The 21,464-nt window shown below is 44.0% G+C and overlaps 2 protein-coding genes across 2 annotated transcripts; both read right to left on the bottom strand.

Annotated features, from left to right (window-relative positions):
• Window positions 1-1,687: 1,687 nt before the first annotated feature.
• Window positions 1,688-8,611, bottom strand: manf (mesencephalic astrocyte-derived neurotrophic factor). The gene is made up of 4 exons (XM_085275335.1): window positions 8,404-8,611; window positions 5,231-5,358; window positions 2,729-2,870; window positions 1,688-2,333 (listed from the first exon to the last, which is right to left on the bottom strand). The coding sequence occupies exons 1-4, from the start codon at window positions 8,489-8,491 to the stop codon at window positions 2,149-2,151; spliced, it is 543 nt and encodes a 180-aa protein (XP_085131461.1). The 5' UTR covers window positions 8,492-8,611; the 3' UTR covers window positions 1,688-2,148.
• Window positions 8,612-10,224: 1,613 nt separating this feature from the next.
• Window positions 10,225-15,192, bottom strand: oser1 (oxidative stress responsive serine-rich 1). The gene is made up of 4 exons (XM_085275334.1): window positions 14,855-15,192; window positions 13,683-13,792; window positions 13,413-13,529; window positions 10,225-12,499 (listed from the first exon to the last, which is right to left on the bottom strand). The coding sequence occupies exons 2-4, from the start codon at window positions 13,757-13,759 to the stop codon at window positions 11,620-11,622; spliced, it is 1,074 nt and encodes a 357-aa protein (XP_085131460.1). The 5' UTR covers window positions 13,760-13,792; window positions 14,855-15,192; the 3' UTR covers window positions 10,225-11,619.
• Between the last annotated feature and the right edge of the window lie 6,272 nt (window positions 15,193-21,464).

Below are 21,464 nucleotides of genomic sequence, written 5' to 3'. Positions count from 1 at the left end.
GACGTCATGACGCCGGACGCGTTATTATGGAATACAAAGTCGGGGCTAATTTTATCCTGCTGTAAACTGCACTTCTTACATATTTATTGGATTTTATATTTAATTTTCTCTCTTCTCCACTAAGCAATTACAACATTCATGAGTATCACTAAAAATGGCGATTCTTTGTGGCCAATACTTTATATCATTCATGCACCTTTATTTCTCTGCTTTGTTGCTTGTTGGGATGTGCACAAGATCTTTGTTCTGTAATTTTCTGTTTGAAATAAAGACATTTTGGGGGGTAATTTTCCAGCGTATTCCCAAATATCCAGGAGTGATACAGGGAGTAGTAGTTCATAGCTAATGAGAGACATGCTTTCATGTTTTAAACTAAGTCAGTGGAAAGTGTTCGATCATGCTCAGGAGAGAAGAACAAACTCATGTTTTTCTGCTTGTGACTGGTTTTCCTCCAGCTTCCTTCCAAAGGCAGGCATTAGGCTTTTTCAGAAGCAGCGGTGTGGAGTGTGAGACGTAGACAAAGTGCTACACAGGTGTGAGTGCATCACAGAGAGCAGGGCCTGGAGCTTTTCATATTTTAATGAAAAAGTAGAATAGTACAGTTGTAACAAATGACACTGCCTTACATGAAAAGTCACTGTGAGACAACAGCATATTTTAAGTTTTCATTTTTCATATGAAGCATCACACACAACTTTTATCACCACCTTTAGCTACAGGTCATCCGTTTATGTCAAACAAAACAAGTTTCATCCAGCGTCCATCGAGACGCCGCCGCAGTCCAGAGTGGAGGGGCAGTTCAGTTCCACCACATGTGAGAGAGAACACGGTAAATGGTTGTTTCCCAACGTTTAGGGACCACGAACACATGAAGTGTCTGAGTGAGCGACATCAAAGGTGGATGTAAAAAAAGTCAGAAACTGTATTTATTTATTAGAAATTGAAGAGAAAAAACCCTTAAATATTATCCTAAATAAAGTTTCCTGCTTTGCTGACAGTCACCCACACTTGTCATCGGTGGTTTGAAGTTTTGTGCTAATCTTTTTCCAAGAGCCGTGAAGTCCAGCGCCGCACTCGACCCGGGGCCACTCGTAAATCCTAACAAACCCGAGCGGCAAGCACAAATGATCCAAACAGCGCAGTAGAAGTGGGAACGTTCCAGGGAAAAGCAGGGTTTTTTCTGTACTTGACACCAGAGAGGATGGTGGAGGAGGGAGGGGCCTGAACCGTCATTTTAACCTGAGGGAGGCGGAGCTTTCTCACTGGCCGAGAAGGTGACGGGACGATTCTGCAGAGACCTTCAATCTAACGAGAACAGAAACAAACTGCAGCTTTCCTGAAACAGATCACGGCAGGGTGGAGCTGAACAAACACTCAGTATGTCAGGATCACCCACAAGTCTCAGTACATCCACCCGTCCTGCAGTCACCATGGAAACAGCGGAGCTCATGTCAGAGGGGATCTGTGGGAGGAGCTTCTCCGACCAGAAACTTTAAACGTCTCCTCCTCAGGAAAACTTCCAGGTGACATCATCTCCCAGTGTTCTCCTCCTCTCCGCCACATGAGCCTAGCTCTGGTATCTTTTCTGTATCTGAGTATTTTCCCCAATTTAAAGGAAACGCCGCTCTGAGCACCTGTTTGGGAACCAATACGATGGCAACGATCAGGAGATCCAAACCCAATCATCTTATTTTAGTCTGGATTTATTATTTTTTGACATTTAGACAAATGAAAAGTAGCCGAATTCTCCATCAGCAGCTCCTGTTTTGATCTTCACATAAATGTACAGGTAACTCGTTACAGGTTTCTCCATGTTTGGCTCCTCGGTCACTCCAGGCTCCTCTTACTGTTTGAATTTCCCTCATCACGGCTCAGTCGCACACACTTAGAATTTATAAACATCCGAGTCAATGTGGTGAAGAAAACTGGAGGTCTTATTTAGGCAGTCACTGTGAAGATTATTAACTACAGCTGCTGCTGGCTCTCCCTCACTTAGAAGTACAGATCAGGACTACGCTAACATCTATACTTCTGAAACTGCCTCTTCAAATATTAAAAAAACAAAACAAGCATGCCCAACAAAACTCCCGCTCCGCCTTCTTCTCTGCGCTGGATTGCAGTCTGATCAGAGTCCATATATTTATGTTTTTACAGGTCTGTCCGTGCGTTGGCGGCTGCCGGCGCGTACTTGGGCATCAGCTCTGTGATTTTGCGGATGAAGTCGGACTTTTCAGCGCAGCCCTTGCACGACTCGCCCCACTCCTCCAGGATCTTCTTCAGGTCCTTCACTTTAAGCTTTTTCAGGTCCACTGAGGTCAGGTCCAACTGTTTATCTGCAAGGAAAGCAAGAAAAAAAATCAATAAGACTGAAATAATCAGAGCACGGCTGATTCATGTGGATTCATGAGTCCACGTGTTGTCTACGAGCAGCTGCGCCGTCTCTGTGAGCGACAGTTTATTCACGTCAGCCGTTTTTAAATCATCTCAGACACTCACCGCTCTTATTTTGAAGGGTCGGTACTCATCGATCAGCCACAGTTAAATTGATGATTTCATGTATCAAACAAAGGACGTATTTTCTTAAAGCTGGTTTATAAATAAAATATAATTCTATAAATAATACACCAGCTAAGCTACTATTATTGTTTTTTATTATTATTGTTGACTTCCTGAACTGTGGGGCTCAACCGTTTGTTAGGCGAGAAGATCCGCACTCTTCCCTCCTCACCGTATTTCAGCTCACAGATCTGGCCGTCCTTCTTCTTGAGCTTCTCGCAGATCTTCTCCACGGGGACGTGGTAGCTGAGCGGTTTGGAAACCTCATTGATCATCTTGGTTGCCGCGTCACTCGTTGCACCGATGTAGTAACACTGAACACAGAACAGGGAGGAGAAATCAAAAAGTTAAAGACGAATGAAACACGAGCGGCTTCGGTCACTCTGCTGGATTCTGCTGCGTCACGTGCTAAAATAGAAAACGTCTGCTTCAAACGGTTCATCATAAGAGTCCATTTACAAAAACCAAACACAGGAAGGTCTCTGTCCCAGGGAGCAGCGCTGCACCCCCTAGTGGTGGCAAGCTGCCCAAACACAACATGACTGAACTCAAACATTTTCATATAAACTGCGATCACATTCACTTACACCAGGGGTGTCCAAACTCCGGCCCGCGGACCAACTGCGGCCCGTGATCCATTTTTAATTGGCCCGCAAGTAATTTCATAAATAGAATAGAATATGGCCACACTTCAACTTTTGCTTGAGTGCATTGCACTTCTTAGTTTTAACACCAGGGGGAGCTGCTGTTGATCAAGGCAGTTGCTCCACCAAAAAGGACATCACAGAAGAAATTTACCCCCAAGTTACTAAACATGGCAGAACCAAAGAAGCGAAAAGTAGAAAAGTGAGTGCAGAACATTTCAGACACGGTGGGAGAGTGAAGATTTCTTCAAAGAACTCAAGGGGAAGTGTGTCTGTTTGATCTGCACTGAAACTGTGGCAGTTATGAAAGAGGATAATGTACGACGTCATTATGAAACCAAACATCAGGCCTGTGCATCCGACACTGGTGCTGAGCCAGAGCAGAAATTAAAGCAAAGCGTAGCTCTCCTGCAGGGTCAGCAGCAGTATTTATTTCGTGCTCAAAAAGTCCAGGAAAAGGCTCCAATAGCGAGCTGTGAGGTCGCCCAACTCATCGCGAGACATGGCGAGCCTTTTTCAGATGGAGACCTCATAAAACACGGCCTCATTAAAGTCACCGAAATAATGAGCCCGGAAAAAGTGCAGGACTTCAACAACGTCAGCGTGTCCAGAAATCCAGTCGTGCGACGCACTGGAGACTCGTCAGCCAACATTAAACTGCAACTGTCTGATGAAGCTGCGCTTTTGATTTTTACTCCATTGCATGCGATGAGAGCACCGATGCCACAGACGCCGCACAGCTGCTATTTTTTTGCGGGGAGTGGACGAGAGCACGAGCGCTTTAAAAATATATTCCACAGTACCCGTGTGTTAATAAGCATGCATGTGCACATGCTTCAAATATCAATAATACGCATGAGTCTTGTCACTACTCTGCTTTGGTGCACCACTTTCTTATATGCGTTTTTCTTGTTAACACGCAGAGTACACACCGCTGTGCACAGCGCACGCACACGTAGTCAGCTGATCTCATCTGATGCAGATCTGCTCCTTGATCAAGAAACATTTGTCCGGATTTTTGGCACGAGTGGCGTCGGATCAGCACCGCAGCTGGACGGCCCGATTTACATACCCAGCGCAGCTGATACTCACCAGAAGAATTTACTAAAATGATGCACTCCTGTTATTAAGTCCAGTTCAGTCTGTTAATGTCGATAATGGTTTCAAACGAACGTTCATAGGTGTGTTCCTGAGCCTAATAACTTAAACAACAAACTTGAAATGTACCCGTCCCATCTTTATTGGTTTTTCTCTGTACTGTAAATCTTCTGTCTAAGAAGAAATGTGAGGCTGTTGTGAGAACGAGCTGCCAAAGCTTTTTCTGAATAAATCAATAAAGATCCATTTATGGAAAGCTGTGATGAAGGCAGTTTTGTCTTTAATTATATTCAACAATATAACATATTCGACCACTTTTAAGTGATTTTTCTAACTTTAATACACTAAAGTTAAGGTTATATATCTAATTTCTAGTAAGTGGCCCAGACCCTCCTATATTTTTATGTATGTGGCCCTCAGTGAAAAAAGTTTGGACACCCCTGACTTGCACTGTCTGGGTGTTTAAACAGGAGAAAACTAGTCTGAAAGTCAGAAAACCAGCAAAAAAGATTCAGCTCACAGACACTTTCCACATCAGAGAGCTGCAGGTGCTGATCCTGACACCCGGGCTGTGGCAGGTGACATCAAACCATGGTGATAAAATTTGAATAATTCGTTTAACTGACCAGGATTATGGTTGTGGGGGGAGGGGGGGCATTTAATCACACTCATTCCTGTAGCTTGTACTGCAAAACCTTAGAGGACCATCTGCCTCCATCTCGGCACATCCTCCTTCACTACATCCATGAATCTTTAACATTTCCACCATCCCTCCTCTGCACAAACCATCTCAGCCTCGCCTCTCTAACATTTCATCTCCTCACTCTCATTCACACACACCTGTTCTGACATGTTGAATCTCCAGCTCAGGTTCATTTTAATCGATCCAACCACCTCCAGCTTCCAGAAACATGTAAACGCGTTTTACTCACAAAGCGATTTTCTTTGCCTTTGGTGTCTTTGCAGCTCGCCGTGAGCGCCTTCTCGATGTCTGCGCTGTTAAACTTTACATCCTTGTCCTTCAGCGACTGATAAAACTTCCCCAGGAAGGTCACGCACACTGAAACAGGAAAACAAAAGTCAACTCGACGAGCGGTTAAATCTTTGTGTAGAAAGAAAAACACAAGCCAGTCACAACAAAGTCCCTCATCTTATTAAATATGTAGTACCGTACAATCTATATATAGATTAGATTTTCCTTTATTTAAAAAATAATTAGGATGTTTAAAATGTGACGACTTCTTATTCATTTTTTCCCCTCATTGAATAAAAACTGAATTTGACACTTTGTCAGATAAAAACTTAGATTTATGTTTTTCACAAACAGTCTGTCATCATACAGAAATGACAACGGACGTACGGAGCCGTCTGCAACCTGAAAGAGTAACTGAAAGCAGCAGAGATTTACGATAGAAACAACTTATTCCATATCAGGAATGAAGGAGAACAACTAGATGCAAATACTGACACGCGCAGACTTTCTGAAAAGACCCTGCGCACTAGGGCTGAACGATATATCGCATTTGCGATAATATCGCGACATGATCAAGTGCAATTTTCTAACCGCAAAGGCTGCGATTATACTCTGGACATGTCCAAATTCATGGGCTGCATCCTCCTGAGGCCGCATTTGTAGACCGATTACGTCACAGCGACGCGCCGAAGGCTGTCCAAATTACTACCATATCCCAGAATTCATAGCGCGGCCCAGCCAAACTCCAGTTTCCAGCAATGGCGGCCGCTACTAAGTTTTAAAATTACTCATACTAATCTTTCAGGGTCACAAAATAAACTTTTAACATATTTTCAGGCGAGAAAGTAGTTGTGTAAACATCAAATATCTGCTCGGTTTATCAAGATATCCCATATTTGCAAAAGTGCTTCGACGTTTTCAGAGGCGTCTGCTACCCACCAGCTCGACAGCTAGCCGGGAGCTCGAGGGTTACTGATGCGGCCGAGAACGGCACAACTCCCGGCACATCATTTTCAGATCACCGCGGAGTTTCGCTGCTCGGGTTAAACGTGATATATAAGTCACTTAGACAACCTAAAAATGTTATTGTTGGGCTTTTTTCAGTGTTTTGTTTGTTCGTGAGTAAATCGGTTTGGCTGAGATTAAAGTTATTAGATTAGATAAAATAAAACTTTATTAATCCCCCGGGTGGGTTCCTCCTTGGTTTTCACACAGCTGACTAAACGTCAAACAGAAAACTTATTAAACAGAAGTATGAGACAGTCGAGAATTTACACCAGTGTCTGGTTATATTTTAGATAGCAAGAAGCAGACGGCCGAGTTTATTAAACTCCACCGAGACAGCGGTGACGCTAATCAGAACTAGACCGTCCAATTTCACGCCTTTAAACTTTAAAGGCGTGTTTGTGTGTGTGTTTATACAATTGCTATTATGTTTCACTTTATGTGTAATGTTACTGACTGCAGAGATCAGTAAGATGTGTGTATTTTTTATTTATTAGTTTTATTTATTTAATATTATTTTTTAATTGAATGACTGTCTAGTAGTTCACAGATGTGGAAAAACTGAGTGTGGTAAAGCCACTGATTTTGTTTATGTATATTTCTGCAATCTGCACATTGTACTGACTTTCATTTTAATGTTTACACCAGGGTTCCTTGTCAGCACTTTATGCTCAGATGTTTGTAAGCTAAAAATAAACTATTGTGTATGTTCAAATATACTGTTGTGATTGAAGAAGTTAAATAAAAATGTCAGTCATCAATTCATGCATCACCTCATGTCATCATAACAGAGGTCTGTCTTCCAGGAAAGAACGGTTTAAAATTAATGTAATATAGTATTGGCCATACTATATGATGTATTGCTTGTCTTTGTTTAATAATACAGAAGACAAAGACCTTAAAAAATAATCGCATATCGCATCGCAATCGCAATATTGGGGCAAAAAAATCGCAATTAGATTATTTTCCATAATCGTTCAGCCCTACTGCGCACTTTAATTGGAATTTGCTGGGAGACTGAAAGTTAAATTCAACAGTCAGTGAGAAATAAAACCTGCATGTCTAGAATATCCAGTCAGAGCTGATTAAAACACAAATAAGGTTTAAAAGAGCTTATTTTATTTAAGTTAGACCACCACCAGACCTCAGGATGATTCCCACTGGTGGGTCAAAAAGTGATTTCCAGTATTTAAACTACTGTAAATGACTTGTTGGCCTACAACCTCTGAACCATATGTCAAACACACCTCTCCTGATAGAAACAGAGATGGCATGCTATTTTAAGCCAGAAGGAATATTTCTGTCATGGGTAGAAGCTCCATCAGTCTCTGTCAAAGCGACTCTAATATATTCTTTATTTATAAATGTAAAACTCTCATTGACATTAAAAAGAGAGATGAAGCCAAGAGGGCAGCAGGAAGTAGAACAAATGTAACATAACAGTTATATTGAGATAGTTTAAGTGGCCAAGAAGGACTGGCTTGTTTATAATGTGGAACAGTATGTACAATAGTTATAAAGTCATAATGATACCTGCAAAACACTTCATTTTATTTTATATCCAACCTATTGGCACATCCTGTTGATGCTGACTATTTATAAATATGAGCAAAGATATTAGACTTAAAAAAACTCACTTTGTGGCACAAACTGGGGTCCTGATAGGCCCCTGACTTTAAGGCTCGTTGGTTTTTACACTTCATTTACATGTTCTCAAACACGTGGTCACTTTTTAAGGTGATTTCCAACCTGGCTACAACAGCCAATCCAACCATTTCACAGGTGAAGCTTCAGACTTTTACATCCTGATGTTTGATTCTGTGTCAGCCTGCAGATATCCCGTCTGTGGCTCGCGCTCACAGGATGCTGCCAGGTGTGTCTGCAGGTGAGTTTTGGTTTACTGGAAGTGATGAAGCTCGTTATTCTGGTAACACGGGAACATTAGCTCTGGATGCTTCCTCCCCCCTCTTTTTGGAATAGTGACACCCCTGTAAACACCAGCTCCGCTCCCTTCGCCACGGTAACCCTGGCAGTGGACTTTAGACCGCTTTCGGGTGGAGGTCTTTGAAAAGTTGTTGAACCCTGGTCGCTGTAGCTAAGCTAACTGAAGCTAGCACACGGACCTACCTTCACAGTCTCCTTCCTTCAAGGCTTCGGAGGAACCCGGCACGAGAGCGAGGGCGAGCGCCACCGACAACCCGCTCAAACACAACATTTCTGCGAGGATAAACACTCAGAATGCCGCCCGGTTAACCGCTGTTGGACAGGGAGACTCCGCACTCATGGACCGCAGCCGCTTCTGCACAAACGCCGGTAAAGTGAACGATCAGTGTGGTCTTTCCGGCGCCACGTCACGCTACGCCAGCACCTCATTGGTCGAGAAGTCCGACTCGTTCCGGAGTCCTCCACGCATTCGTCTCTGATTGGACGGAAACAGAGCATTCCGGGGACAGCGTCCAGTTGGCGCCGGCTGATTGGTCCACACCCTCACCGTGCTCCCATAATGTATGTCAGCGGAAGGCGACTAGTGGCCCGTTATGGAGGACAAACAATGCCACATTTACGAATAAATACACAACTAGCTTTATAAAAACGACATTGTTAGTGTAAAGGGACAATCACAATACCGTTATCTTACTTTAGGAAATAAATAAATAAATTACAAAACAGCCTGACAAAAATGAAACTGGTGAAATATAGAGACACATTTTGATTTCATCATTTTTATTATGAAAGTTTGTATTTAAGATTTTCATTGTTAGTCTTGACATTTATCCAAGTATTTATTAGTCTATTTATATCATTTTTCATCCTCCATGGCTCAGATGTATCTGTGATATTAAATCCCAGTTTACATCTTCTATTTTATGATTAAAAATATGATGAAACTCTTCTGTTGGGCAGAATCGGGTAAGCATAGAAAGTAATCTCTCCTACAACAAAATACTGGCCCAACCCAGTTTTAGCCAGAGGCAAAATTGTAGTGCAAAAGCTGCGGTTTGGTTGCAGGTAGGTCAGAGAAAAATGAAAAATGAATGGCTTGGTAAATAGTAAATGGTCTGTATTTGTATAGCGCTTTACTAGTCCCTAAGGACCCCAAAGCGCTTTACACAACCTGTCATCCACCCATTCACACACTGGCTTCATCAACAGTTCACAGCGTTTACTGTTTACAGTCAGAGACTGTGTTCTGAGAGCTTCCTGATATAAACATGGCTTTTTACCTGGCTATATCACCTTGGTAACACAGTAACACATCACCTGGTCTGGAGCGAGGTAGGTTCATTTCTATCTTAAAATCAACTGAAAGTGCCACATTTTCCCTGATTGGTACAGCAGCTCAAACTGTGCCTCACACTGTCACTGGAGATTACATGTATTATTTTGGTGAAGCAGGAAATATAGAATGTTTTTATAGTTTACTCACACAGACTATCTATTCAATCAGATAAATTTCCCTTTAATCTGTGACAGAAGCATTTTTCACGTTTGCGTTTTTAGACTGTGGGACTTTTAAATGGATCCAGCTTAAACTCTAATGTGAGGCTGGAGTTAAATTGTTTTAGTGTGCCAAAACACACGTTTAGCATTTTTATGGAACAATAATTTGTCATATTGCTGCAGTGTTGCATTTACTGTTACTTTTATTATGTTCTTTATAGATTTTAGACACCATTTTATCATGATATAACTTATCACTCAAGCAGGTGACACTCATGGGGATCAATTTGTGCACAAGACACGGGAAACGCCCCTTTTTTGTGAGCGTGCCCAGAGCCTAAAGCAGAGAGCATGGTTTAAGAGACAGTTGTTGATAACTGCCATCTGTGACTGTGACTGGGGCTTCAGGGTTTGTGTTGAAATTATTTTATTACTCCCTGTAAACTCCGTGCGAGCATGTTAGAAAAATCTCTGATTAGCTTCATTGACACGAGTGAAGACGACGAATTCTCCATTTTTTACTTCTTTATTGAGTGAAATTAAATCCAGACGGGCGACTCCTGAGGTCGCCACAAACACCAAAAACAGAATCACACTTGGCATGACAAGTTCGCGTGTTCCTGTCTTCTGCAAGACCCAGCACCAGGAGCTTTGGCAACTTCATTTGTAAACCGAAAACAAACAAAGAAAGAAAAGTGATCCACAGGGCACAAAGAGAAAGGCGAAACTAAAGCGAAACAGCTGGCTGTGACGAGTTTCTGTCAGATTTAGTAAAAATCACAGAAAGACAAACAGAAACATTAAACGTGGGTTAGTCTATTCTGTGGCCATCAGCCACAACATTAAAGCCGCCTGCCTGACACGGTCTGCACACCTACTGACAGTCAGGCTCCAAAATACGACAGCTTCTGGTTATCAGAGTTACTGGATACGAAGCATCTTTAAACAAATCTGAGAGAGCGTGCTATCAAAACACGTTGGATTCAAATATAATCCACTTCAACACGTTTGAAGCGCAGTCGAAGGCTCTGGGCCTCATTTCTGGATTATTTTTGTCACATTAATCTCACCGTCTTGTAGTTAGTATCAATGTTTTTCCTACATTTGTAGGTATGTGTCCTTTCACTCACCCGAAGAAAAAAGAAAGACAAAAAAAAAAGTTGCATTTTTATAACTTAATGATTTTTCTAACATTCAAAAGTCACACCCTCCCCTACTGCAGGCACAGCGGGCAGCCGTGCACCTCTGGTTGTGGGTTTACAGGCTGACACTGTGTCACTGACCCACTAAACCAAACTTATACTGAATTTATGACAATTATTCAGAATAACGTTTAATCTTCATGCAAATTTATGAGAATTTCATGAGAAAAACAGCAACCTGTCTCTGTGCATTAGCCCTGTGACAGACCTGCCTCTGGCCCTATGTCAGCTGGAAAAGCCTCCAGCCCCCCGGCTCCACCTCCAGAAAGGTGGGTTAAAGTTAACGCTAGCAGAGCGCTAGCAGGATGTGCTTGGACCAGCTTTGAAACGGCAGCCTGTGGCCCCCGGGGCTGGTTCCTATGGGCTCAGGGGCCTCTGTGAATTGGGCTCTCACAGACCCTCGATCGGGCCAGGAGCTGTTTTGTTTTGCTGCTGTAACAGAGCGTGGGAATATAACAGACGTGGATTAACAGAACGTCACAACTTAACATGTGGATCTCACCTATGAGTGGTTCTAATGTTGTGGCCAACCTTTGTCCATTTAAATGAAACTTTTATTCCTAACTCTTCCTTCTACTAGCACCTTTCCTACTTTCCTCCAAGGCCAACTTTTCTCTCATCGACAGAAAAAAATACCCTTGTTACCGTCTTATCATTTTCCTTATCTGACATAATAATAGTGGTAATAATAAATCTGACTCTAAGTGTACATCATCTCGGCCATGTGCGACATCTTTTTGGGGATGTATAAATAATACTCCATGTAGCCAGAAAGGTCCTCTATTGTGATGTCATCCACGTAGGCGCGCGCCTGCTCTGAGCAGGAGCGAGGGGAGCCTGACGACAGCGCCGGAGACGCCGCCGCGTTACAGCTGAGAGTTCTGGATGCTTCCTCGCTGCTCGGCAGGCTCCTCTCACACTCCGATATGACGTTGCGGAGCCCCGTGAAGGAGTAGACTTCCACACCGTGCCACCCTTGATGATGGCACTGACACTCGACCCCCTGCTTGCCGTCCTCTTGAGACTCTGAGCTGCTTCTCTGGGCACAGGAACAGGCGGCGTGGGGACCCTCGGCAGACCTGCCACTGTGGAGTTCGGACAGAGCTCGGAAGTCAGCAGCCTCTGCCGGTCTGGATCTTGGGGATGTTCCCGTTCGGGTTTCGCTGCTCTGCGGGCTGCTGTCCTCACTCGACTTTCCTCCGGCCAGCCCGGACGTAGCGGTGATGATAGTGGGGATCTCTTGTGAGGACTGTGGGGAAGCCACGCTTCTAATATGCGTCTCATAAGCAGCACAGGATCCAAAAACCAGAGTGGGGACATGCCCGGGTGAGCCTGGAGAGGAGTGCTCTTTTGGGACCGGGATGGCCACGGGCGAGGCAGCTAGTCCGTCTGCTGCCGGACGAGGTGGGGCAGGCTCAGGCGCGGCCAGGCGCTGGTGCTTCGGGCAACCACTAGGGGGCGACAGTGCAGACGCTCCGGAGGTGCTGCAGTAGGTGAACTTCGGTGGGTGGAGGATGGGCGACTTGGACCTGCGACGGCGCTGTGTTCTGGATGCTCCTCTGGAAGTTTTCCTCATGCAGCTAAAAGGACGAGAGAGAAAATCAAATATCACAAAGAAGAACTCCAAAATAAACACTCAACGAGAAAAGAGGCGTCACCTGAAAGACACAACACAAAGTCTGACCTTAGAAAAAACCCTCGCTCTTATTTTTCAGTCCAGATGTTTGCTGACCTCTGAGCTACAATTCCACCCAACCCCTGATGTCAGACAGACTTTTATCTCCATCAGCCTGGATCACAGCTAGCATCTGCAGTCCTGGTTCTGTTCTGAGGATCTGCTCTGAGATCAAGAGCCACTGTAACCAGAACCTGCAGCAGGCGGAGCGCCGGTGCCACTGTGCCGAGCTCACAGATGCTGCACATCAGAAGAAAGACCACCAGCTGGAGAGGCAGCTGGTTACTGCTCTGTTAGTCAGTTTCATTTAATCATTTACTCTTTGCTGTAAAAACCAAAAAGTCACCAGTGTTGGAATATCACTGGCATGAATGAATACTTCTCCACAGACTGCCACATCTTAACATTCACAACCTTCACAGGTTGTTTTTAGAACAAAAAACAAAACAAAACACTAAACACGAGGGTTAGATCTCCTCCTCACGTGTTCACGTATTTATTAAACAAGCAAACAATGCCTGACTTAAACTTTATGACTCAGCTTAGAGTTAAAATAACCAGTTTAGCCTGTTTTTTTCCTAATGACGCTGAATAAAAACCATTACACTCCACTGGATTAGAACAGTTAAAGCATCCACCAGTTAAGAAAAGTCGAACCAGAGTGTCTGAGTCCTGAGGCTGTGTTTAGGATGGAACTGATAGAACGAAACGTGCCTCCTCTTCTTTTCTGACTCAGTGGAAAAAAGCTCACAATGATGGACACAAGTATCCACACTGTCTGTTCCTGTGATCGAGCGTCTCCCAGAGAATCAGCCTACCTGTGCCAGTTGTCTTTCGGGCAGCCGAGTTTGGGCTTCGCTCCGCTTGAGTCGAGACAAGCTCGCGATGTTGCTCTGGAAGTTACTGCCTCCGAAACACTCACAGCTCCGGGCAAACTGGAAGGAGAGAGGAAAGCAGAGTTACTGCCATGTGATTCGCTAAATAGACAAGGAGTCAAACAGGTGAACCTAATAAAGTGGCCTGTGGGGGTTTTAATTTTAAAAAATCATTTTAAAATAAATTAAAAACTTTTTTTGGCCTGTGTTTACCTCTCAGCATCAACCCTCAGCTTCTTGAACGCCATCTGCAGCGTCTCCTCCTCACAGTCCTTCCCTCCTGCCTCCATGGTGGGAGGAGGCCGCTCTGACCAGCCACCCAGCTACAAAATAGAAACACACAACAGTGTTTTGCAGATGAAGCCACACAGGTAAGTGCGCATCACGGTTTCCTTCACAGAGATTCCAATTTTAATTAAAAGTCACATCTGTTATCAAGCGGCGCTGAGAATATGCTGCTTAGTGGGAGCAGCTGTTCAAAGAGTCAGTATAATGAAAACACTGGACGAGTAAACAATATCAGAAAATTAACTAGAACTAGTCTTTAATCAAATCACACACACACACACACACACACACACACACCATCACAGAAGATGAGAAAGACAAATAATTTCAGCTCCTTAAAGAGGCATTTCTGTGTTTTCTGAGTCAACATTTTTTTTATTAATTTCCAAGTAAATTAAATATCAGACAGACCTAAGTGGTCATAAGAAGGTATTTTCTGCCTTTCTAAAAAAATTACCAACTACTACTCCAGTAATGAAAAAATTCAATTAAAAATAAAGGCCATATTCGCTGATCCAAGGAGCTAAAATCAATTCTAAAATAAACAATAAATCAACAAACACTGAACTTTTGAGATTGTTGATATGTTATTGATCGATCAGCTGGGCTATAGATAATCCAATCAGATCGGCAGACGTGATAAACGTGACAGCAAACTCGGAAAAAACACGACAGCAGGGGTTCCGTTTCTGAAGGAAATATGAGTGCTATCCACCGTTAACTGAGACATTACAACTAATAACTCAGAGATCACTCCACAATGACACGCAGAGTTCTGTGAATGAGTTTAGCAGGCCTCTAGTTAAAGACGAGCGGAGCCGCTGCCAATAAAAACACATTACTTGAGATAAACCGAATAAATGAAATGAAACGTGACACCGAGAGATTAATGCACGTCTGTCGAGCTTTCGCAGTAAAATTAGACTTAGTTAATGCCTGAAACGCTGAAAATCTCTGCATGTAAAGAGCGTGTTTTCAAACCTTTTGCACTAATGCTAGCAGGCTGCTAGGCTAACTAGCTAGTTCGGCATTGGAGGTCATATTAACTGCTGTTAAAATGCTTGCAACACCTCTAAAATACAGGAGGGCATACTTACGGTTCAGGATATCCCAGTCACGGTGAAGGGAGAGAGGTGCCCAGGGCATAGAGGGGCTTTTCCTCTGAACGGGCCCTCAGATGTTGGTTAGCCAGGTAGGCTATCCAGAGCTACGCTAAGCTAGCTTCAGGGTCTGAACGTTTTTGAGCGACTCTTTCTCCGGGACAACGAGATCTGTTCCTTCGGGGGGAGAGTGAGCACGGACGGTTACATGGAACCGGACACGGATGAATACGAGCCGTGATGAACTAACGGAGATAACAGCGCAGACATTCGGACTCAGTTCGAGACGTTTCTCTGTCCTCGGCTTGTTTACAGTCGAACCGTCGCAGTGACTCTGCAACAACGCACCCGCTGACGTCACGCTCCCGACAGCGAGCTGACGCCACTCTTCAAAATAAAACTATTTTATTTATAGAAAAAGTGTTCACCCTCATTTCTTTATATTTGCTTCCAGGGAGCCAGAGTGTATTTAAAGCTTCACAGCGCTCCAGCTTTATGATGGACGGTTAAGGCTCTTGTTTAGGCATTGGCTGCTTTTTACCCGCAAAGAAAGCTCCACAACACAATCTGGTACTTTCATTGTTGTAGTAACAGTTTTTATTATGCAGAGTATGTGTAAAGTAAACGGAGTTTCGGTAACAACAGGCCTGCAGATGTGCATCTGTACTCTCTGAATGCATCAATGAAAGCGACCACTGAGAGGCAGCCTCTGCTTTGGTTTCGCCGCCCGAACCGCAGCTCCGTATTTGCTCTCGGGGACTGCACAGTTGACTTTCTGCATGACCTGGGATTATTCATCTGGGTGTGTCATCTTCTGTTCAGCGCCCGGGGATGAAAAGGATCGTGAACTAAAGCAATCAAACCAGTTTTGGACCAAAGGAAACAAAAGGGGGGGAAACACAGCTGTTTTCAGGGCAGCCTGTTTGCAGTGATTTCACAATCTGTGGATTTCTCTCTCGTGTCGTCACTTACAGCGTGCAATAACACAGGCTGATAGTGGTTTTTTTTGTTTTTTTTTTGTGGTTGGTTTGTTTGTTTGTTTTTAAATCAGGAATTCACCGTCAGAGGGATAAATAATATCCTTAGCATATGAGTAACTTGGAAAAACAGAGGTTGTTATGATCAACATGGTAAAAAAGGAACAAAGTGCATTCACTCAAGCAGGATCACCTTTCTAAAAACCAGCCCGTGGGAACACAAACTTGTGTCTGGAAATGAGACTAATTTGTGGTGCGAGTCGGACTCTGAGGTTTGGGGAACAAAGATCGAGGCTGAAAGCTGCTGTGACCACAAACCAGCAAAGTCTGTAAACAACATGAACCAATGGCTGAAAACACTGCGACTGCCAAACCTGCAGCTCTTCACCGACTTTCAGAGCTACTGTACAGCCCCCATTCTCTCAGATTACACCGAGAAATAAAACATCGTATAGACCTGGTTTCATCCAGCTCCCAAGCAGCCTGTACAAACTAGAAATGAAGCCTCCAACATGCATTCTTATAAAGGCCAGCAGGGGGCGACTCGTGTGGAATCAGATTGTATGGGAATGTTTGGGAAAAGAAATCTATTTCTAACTTGACTTATGAGGATAATAAAGACTTTCCAGATGTGAGGTTATGGTTTTAAGTTCCAGTTCCAGCCCCCCTGCGTCCCTGAATGGGATAAGTGAAATAAAATGCAGAGATGAATGAGATATAAACCCACTCTAGTAAGAACGTGACGCAGTGTTTTCATGATTTTCACAACTTCAAATTTTGAATTTTGTCTCTGTTAAGACTGGTCGTCAGGGAGACCCTGCAGATTATTACTGAATGTAAATGCTGGCTGAGTGAGTGTGCAGCATCCTCTGTTCATCAGTCACATTTCACTGTCTAATGGTCCTTCAGCTAGCCAGCCACACAATTTTAGTAGCATTAACCTGAGCAAGCATGCTACTGTTAGCTACCTAGCCGTAACTTTGCTACACTGCATGAGTCTGGTGATGGTTAGCTCGTAGCACTAACTCAATTCCATTTTATTTATATAGCATGTCTTCATGTTTTCATTTATGTTGGAAGTGATAGCAGAGCTGTACGTTTGAATTTTGTCAGAAATCTCTCAGTCAGAACATGCTATATCATGTTTAGGTGGAAGCTAGCGAGCTAACTCCCTGCTAACTTCTAACTCTGTTAAACATCATAAATCCTGTTTTTATGGATGCCTGCATGTTAAACTCAATTGTTACACCTGGTAAAGCAGCAACGCTGATCATTTTATTAAAGATGAAAGAATTTAGACAGTTTTTAACTCTCAGTGATGCTGCAGTGTTCGTTTGACTTTGGGATCTGAAGCGGAGTTTGGACCCAGAAACGGCTAACGACGGCAGACTTGAAGGCCAGATACTGTATGGCCCTGAGCTGAAACATCATTAAAATGGTGGGAAAAATGACACGATCGTACCCTCGTGCCTTCAACCCAGCGCAACACGCCAAGTTACGAACTTGAAAGGCGCACACCTGGATGCTGCACCACAAAGACTGTGTCCTGCGACACGTGTTGTGATATGAAAATTGGCTCGCTACTCCCACGACACAGGCGACACAGTGAGCATGACGGCAATGTTAAGGAACAATAAGAGTATTTTAAAGACGTATGTGGCATGATAGACTTCCTGTACGTGTCCTTAAATCAGTCTGTGAAGAAGAAGCTCCATCGTCTGTCCACAAGGTAAATGAACCTCTTCTTATGATGGTCATCTTTCATATACAGTCAGTGCTTTTTCAGTACAAAAAACATAAATTCAATTTACAAATGTATAAACAATAAAAGTGAAAAACTGTTTAGTGATTTATTCAAACACATACAGACATTTGTCTTTAACAAACATTTAAAAAGTGTTTTGAAGTTTCTTGCATAGTAGAAAAATAAAATGAGATTTAAACACTGTGTGTGTGTGTGTGTGTCTGTGTGTGTGTTTGTAGGTGTGTCTGTGTCTGTGTGTGTGTATGCAGGTGTGTGTGTGTGTGTGTGTGCAGGTGTGTGTGTGTGTCTGTGTGTGTGTGTGTGTGCAGGTGTGTGTGTGTGTGTGTGTGTGCAGGTGTGTGTGTGTTTGTAGGTGTGTCTGTGTCTGTGTGTGTGTGTGTGTGTGTGTGTGTGTGTGTGTGTGCAGGTGTGTGTATGTGTGTGTGTGTGTGTGTGTGTGTGTGTGTGTGCAGGTGTGTGTATGTGTGTGTGTGTGTGTGTGTGTGTGTGTGTATGCAGGTGTGTGTATGTGTGTGTGTGTGTGTGTGTGCAGGTGTGTGTATGTGTGTGTGTGTGTGTGTGTGTGTGTGTGTGTGCAGGTGTGTGTATGTGTGTGTCTGTGTGTGTGTGTGTGTGTGTGTGTGTGTGTGCAGGTGTGTGTGTGTGTGTGCAGGTGTGTGTGTGTGTCTGTGTGTGTGTGTGTGTGCAGGTGTGTGTGTGTGTGTGTGTGTGTGCAGGTGTGTGTGTGTTTGTAGGTGTGTCTGTGTCTGTGTGTGTGTGTGTGTGTGTGTGTGTGCAGGTGTGTGTATGTGTGTGTGTGTGTGTGTGTGTGTGTGTGTGTGTGTGTGCAGGTGTGTGTATGTGTGTGTGTGTGTGTGTGTGTGTGTGTGTGTGTGTGTGTGTGTGTGCAGGTGTGTGTATGTGTGTGTGTGTGTGTGTGTGCAGGTGTGTGTATGTGTGTGTGTGTGTGTGTTTGTAGGTGTGTCTGTGTCTGTGTGTGTGTATGCAGGTGTGTGTGTGTGCAGGTGTGTGTATGTGTGTGTGTGTGTGTGTGTGTGTGTGTGTGTGTGCAGGTGTGTCTGTGTCTGTGTGTGTGTATGCAGGTGTGTGTGTGTGCAGGTGTGTGTATGTGTGTGTGTATGTGTCTCTGTGTGTGTGTGTGTGTGTGTGTGTGTGTGCAGGTGTGTGTGTGTGTGTGTGTGTGTGCAGGTGTGTGTGTGTGTGTGTGTGCAGGTGTGTGTGTGTGTGTGTGTGTGTGACTTTTCCCGTCAGTGACTCTGCACCTGTTGCATTAGTTTCTCAAAGTTTACAGCCTTAAACATGAGAGCAGCGTTTGCTCTGCAGCAGTTACAGTCGGCGGGTTTTCACAGAGCAGAGACAGGAAGTCTGACTGTAAACGCTGACAGCCTGATGTCTGTGGCTGCTGCTCCGGTTTTCTCACTAAGACAACGAGGGGGAACTCCACACAGAAGCCCACCGTCGTGCAAACATCCTCTAAGTCAAACCTCACCGATCAGAAGCAGCCAGGATCTTGTCTTCCTCTGTGATGTAGCTGCAGCACTTAAAGAAATAAACTCACGAACGGCACAGGCGGAATTTTTCTCAGCAAAAAGGTGAAAACCACACAGAGACCATCAAAGACGCGCTTCATACTCTCCGCTGCTTTCTAGAAACATCCTTCTTCAGAAGCAGCTCAGAGTGAATCTCATTTATGAGAACGGAGGGGAAAGTACTCCGACCCTGCTGAAAGTGAAAGATGCTGAATTAAAGAACATTTTGCAGTCGTACTTTGAGTCGGAAACTTTTGGTGCCAGCTGTGCTGCACACCGCAAACTGACTGCACTAAGCATCAAAATGGAGCAGTTCACTGCAGTTATTTGGCAGGTACACAAACATCCAAGATACAAGTACAAAAACAGAATAGTAGAAACACACACACACCTTTGTCTTTGTGTGTGTAAAGATAAAGATAAGATAAAGATTCCTCTATTGTCACTGTGCTCGGGCGCTGTACAGTGAAACTGGAGCAGAGCTTATGTTTCAGCAGACTAACATACAGGATATAATAAATATAGCAAGTATAAAAGTGTAAATACACACAAACACAATCCTGCTAAAAATGTGGCAGCACGGTGGCACGGTGGTTAGCACTGTTGCCGCACAGCAAGAAGATCCTGAGTTCAATTCCACCATCAGGCCGGGGTCTTTCTGTGTGGAGTTTGCATGTTCTCCCCGTGTTTGCGTGGGTTCTCTCCGGGTACTCCGGCTTCCTCCCACCGTCCAAAGACATGCAGTTTGTGGGGATAGGTTAATTGGATAATCCAAATTGCCACTAGGTGTGAATGGTTGTCTGTCCCTGTGTGTTGGCCCTGCGACAGACTGGCGACCTGTCCAGGGTGTACCCCGCCTTTCGCCCTATGACAGCTGGGATAGGCTCCAGCGCCCCCCGCGACCCTGAAAAGGATAAGCGAATGGATGGATGGATGGATATTACACTGGTTGAAGGCGGCAGCAGCACATTCACTAACCCGACCAGTATGAGTCCAGCAAAGCCCAGTCCTGCTGTGCATACACTGTATATAAAAGATGGACGTGGCTATCACACTTTCGCCTGTTGGTTTTGGAAACAGAGAGGGTCAAGTGCTAAGTTACACCCACCTGTTATACCTGTATTAGGCCACGCCCCAAATGCAGATTTGAATACAATTTAAAGAGGTCAGTTACAAAAGCCTTCTGCACCCGTACAGCTGTGTATCAGGCTGTAAACATGTTTATTTCTGCTGTAAAGCGTTAACATGGGGACCGACTCACTGCTGGTCTCACCCTGCAGGCTGGAAACAAATACTGAAAAAGTTCCTTCATGTTTACTTTAGATTCTGTTTAGTTTTGGCAAAAATAACATCCTGAAGGAGACATTTGGATGTCGTCAAGTCATAAAAATGTAAAATAATACAGAAGAAGCAGTTACAAAGTCTTTCATCTTTAATCTAGAGTCGTTGATATAATCACTTCGATTAACCACACCTGCAGGTCTGAACTTTTTCTTTGGCTGATTTCCCAAAGCTGAGTAAAACTGAGAGAGTAGAGAGTCGACTTCACCCGAGAGGAATCTCGAGCGATCGCTCTGTCACGTTCTCTGCTCACGATTAATTCAGTCGTGTATGTGCCCGTACCTGATGATCTAACCTTTTGACCTTTTCAAGTCTTTATTTGATCGATGTTCTGCCAAACATGTGGACATCTGGCGTTTACTCGGGACGCGTTTCACAACCGGTTCGCTCAACAATCAGGATAAAAATATGAAACAAACTCTTGAAAACTTCTTTCAGGTCTTTGGATGAGGGCTGAGCTCTTTTCCATTATGCAAACATCTTTCTTTGCTGCTGTTGGCCTCAGTCCGGGGCCTGTAGAGGGCCGCACAGAGCCTGGGACAAACTGTTAAAGCTAGCTGCATAAACACTTTGACTGGCTCGCCCATCTTTGGGTAACTGCTGCTGGTTTTTCATCAGTCGTTGCACAAATAAACTGATTTAGGAAGCAAACATACTGAGAAAAAAACATCCGCTGACGAGGCTGTTCATTTAGATTCCTGTGACAGCTGCAGCCATCTTTTATCTTGTCTGCGTGCAAGATTAAACTGGTTTAACAAGAAAACCGTTGCGAGTCCTACATAAGAATCATAATGCAGCAGGTGCAGCAGCCGAGCTTTAATAAATCAGCGATGTTTCCCTGCAGGGGACTGGATCTTTAAATGGGCTGTGACTGATGGAACAAAGGAATCAGAAAAGTTTAGAAAAATCATAATTAAATATAATCTGCAGCCTGGTTCCAGCCTTGAACATGTTTTATTATCCTGTTCCAAAGAACAATGTCTCAGGCATCCTTT

Source organism: Mchenga conophoros, linkage group LG5, assembly GCF_057382185.1.
Source record: "Mchenga conophoros isolate Kocher_MC1m ecotype Shallow Benthic linkage group LG5, M_conophoros_male_GT1.1, whole genome shotgun sequence".
NCBI classification, from domain to species: domain Eukaryota; kingdom Metazoa; phylum Chordata; class Actinopteri; order Cichliformes; family Cichlidae; genus Mchenga; species Mchenga conophoros.
The sequence above is the reverse complement of the archived record's forward strand: the minus strand, read 5'-3'. Positions and strand labels throughout refer to the sequence as shown.

What these genes read in the sequence shown, in the direction of transcription:
- manf (XM_085275335.1), bottom strand. Translation starts at nt 8,491, where the DNA reads ATGTTGTGTTTGAGCGGGTTGTCGGTGGCGCTCGCCCTCGCTCTCGTG. An exon ending in AAGGCAAAGAAAATCGCTTT is followed by an intron (nt 2,871 to 5,230) that starts GTGAGTAAAACG and finishes TTCTGTGTTCAG; the next exon opens with TGTTACTACATCGGTGCAAC. An exon ending in GATCTGTGAGCTGAAATACG is followed by an intron (nt 2,334 to 2,728) that starts GTGAGGAGGGAA and finishes CTTTCCTTGCAG; the next exon opens with ATAAACAGTTGGACCTGACC.
- oser1 (XM_085275334.1), bottom strand. Translation starts at nt 13,759, where the DNA reads ATGGAGGCAGGAGGGAAGGACTGTGAGGAGGAGACGCTGCAGATGGCG. An exon ending in CTGAGGGTTGATGCTGAGAG is followed by an intron (nt 13,530 to 13,682) that starts GTAAACACAGGC and finishes CTCTCCTTCCAG; the next exon opens with TTTGCCCGGAGCTGTGAGTG. An exon ending in CCGAAAGACAACTGGCACAG is followed by an intron (nt 12,500 to 13,412) that starts GTAGGCTGATTC and finishes TCGTCCTTTTAG; the next exon opens with CTGCATGAGGAAAACTTCCA.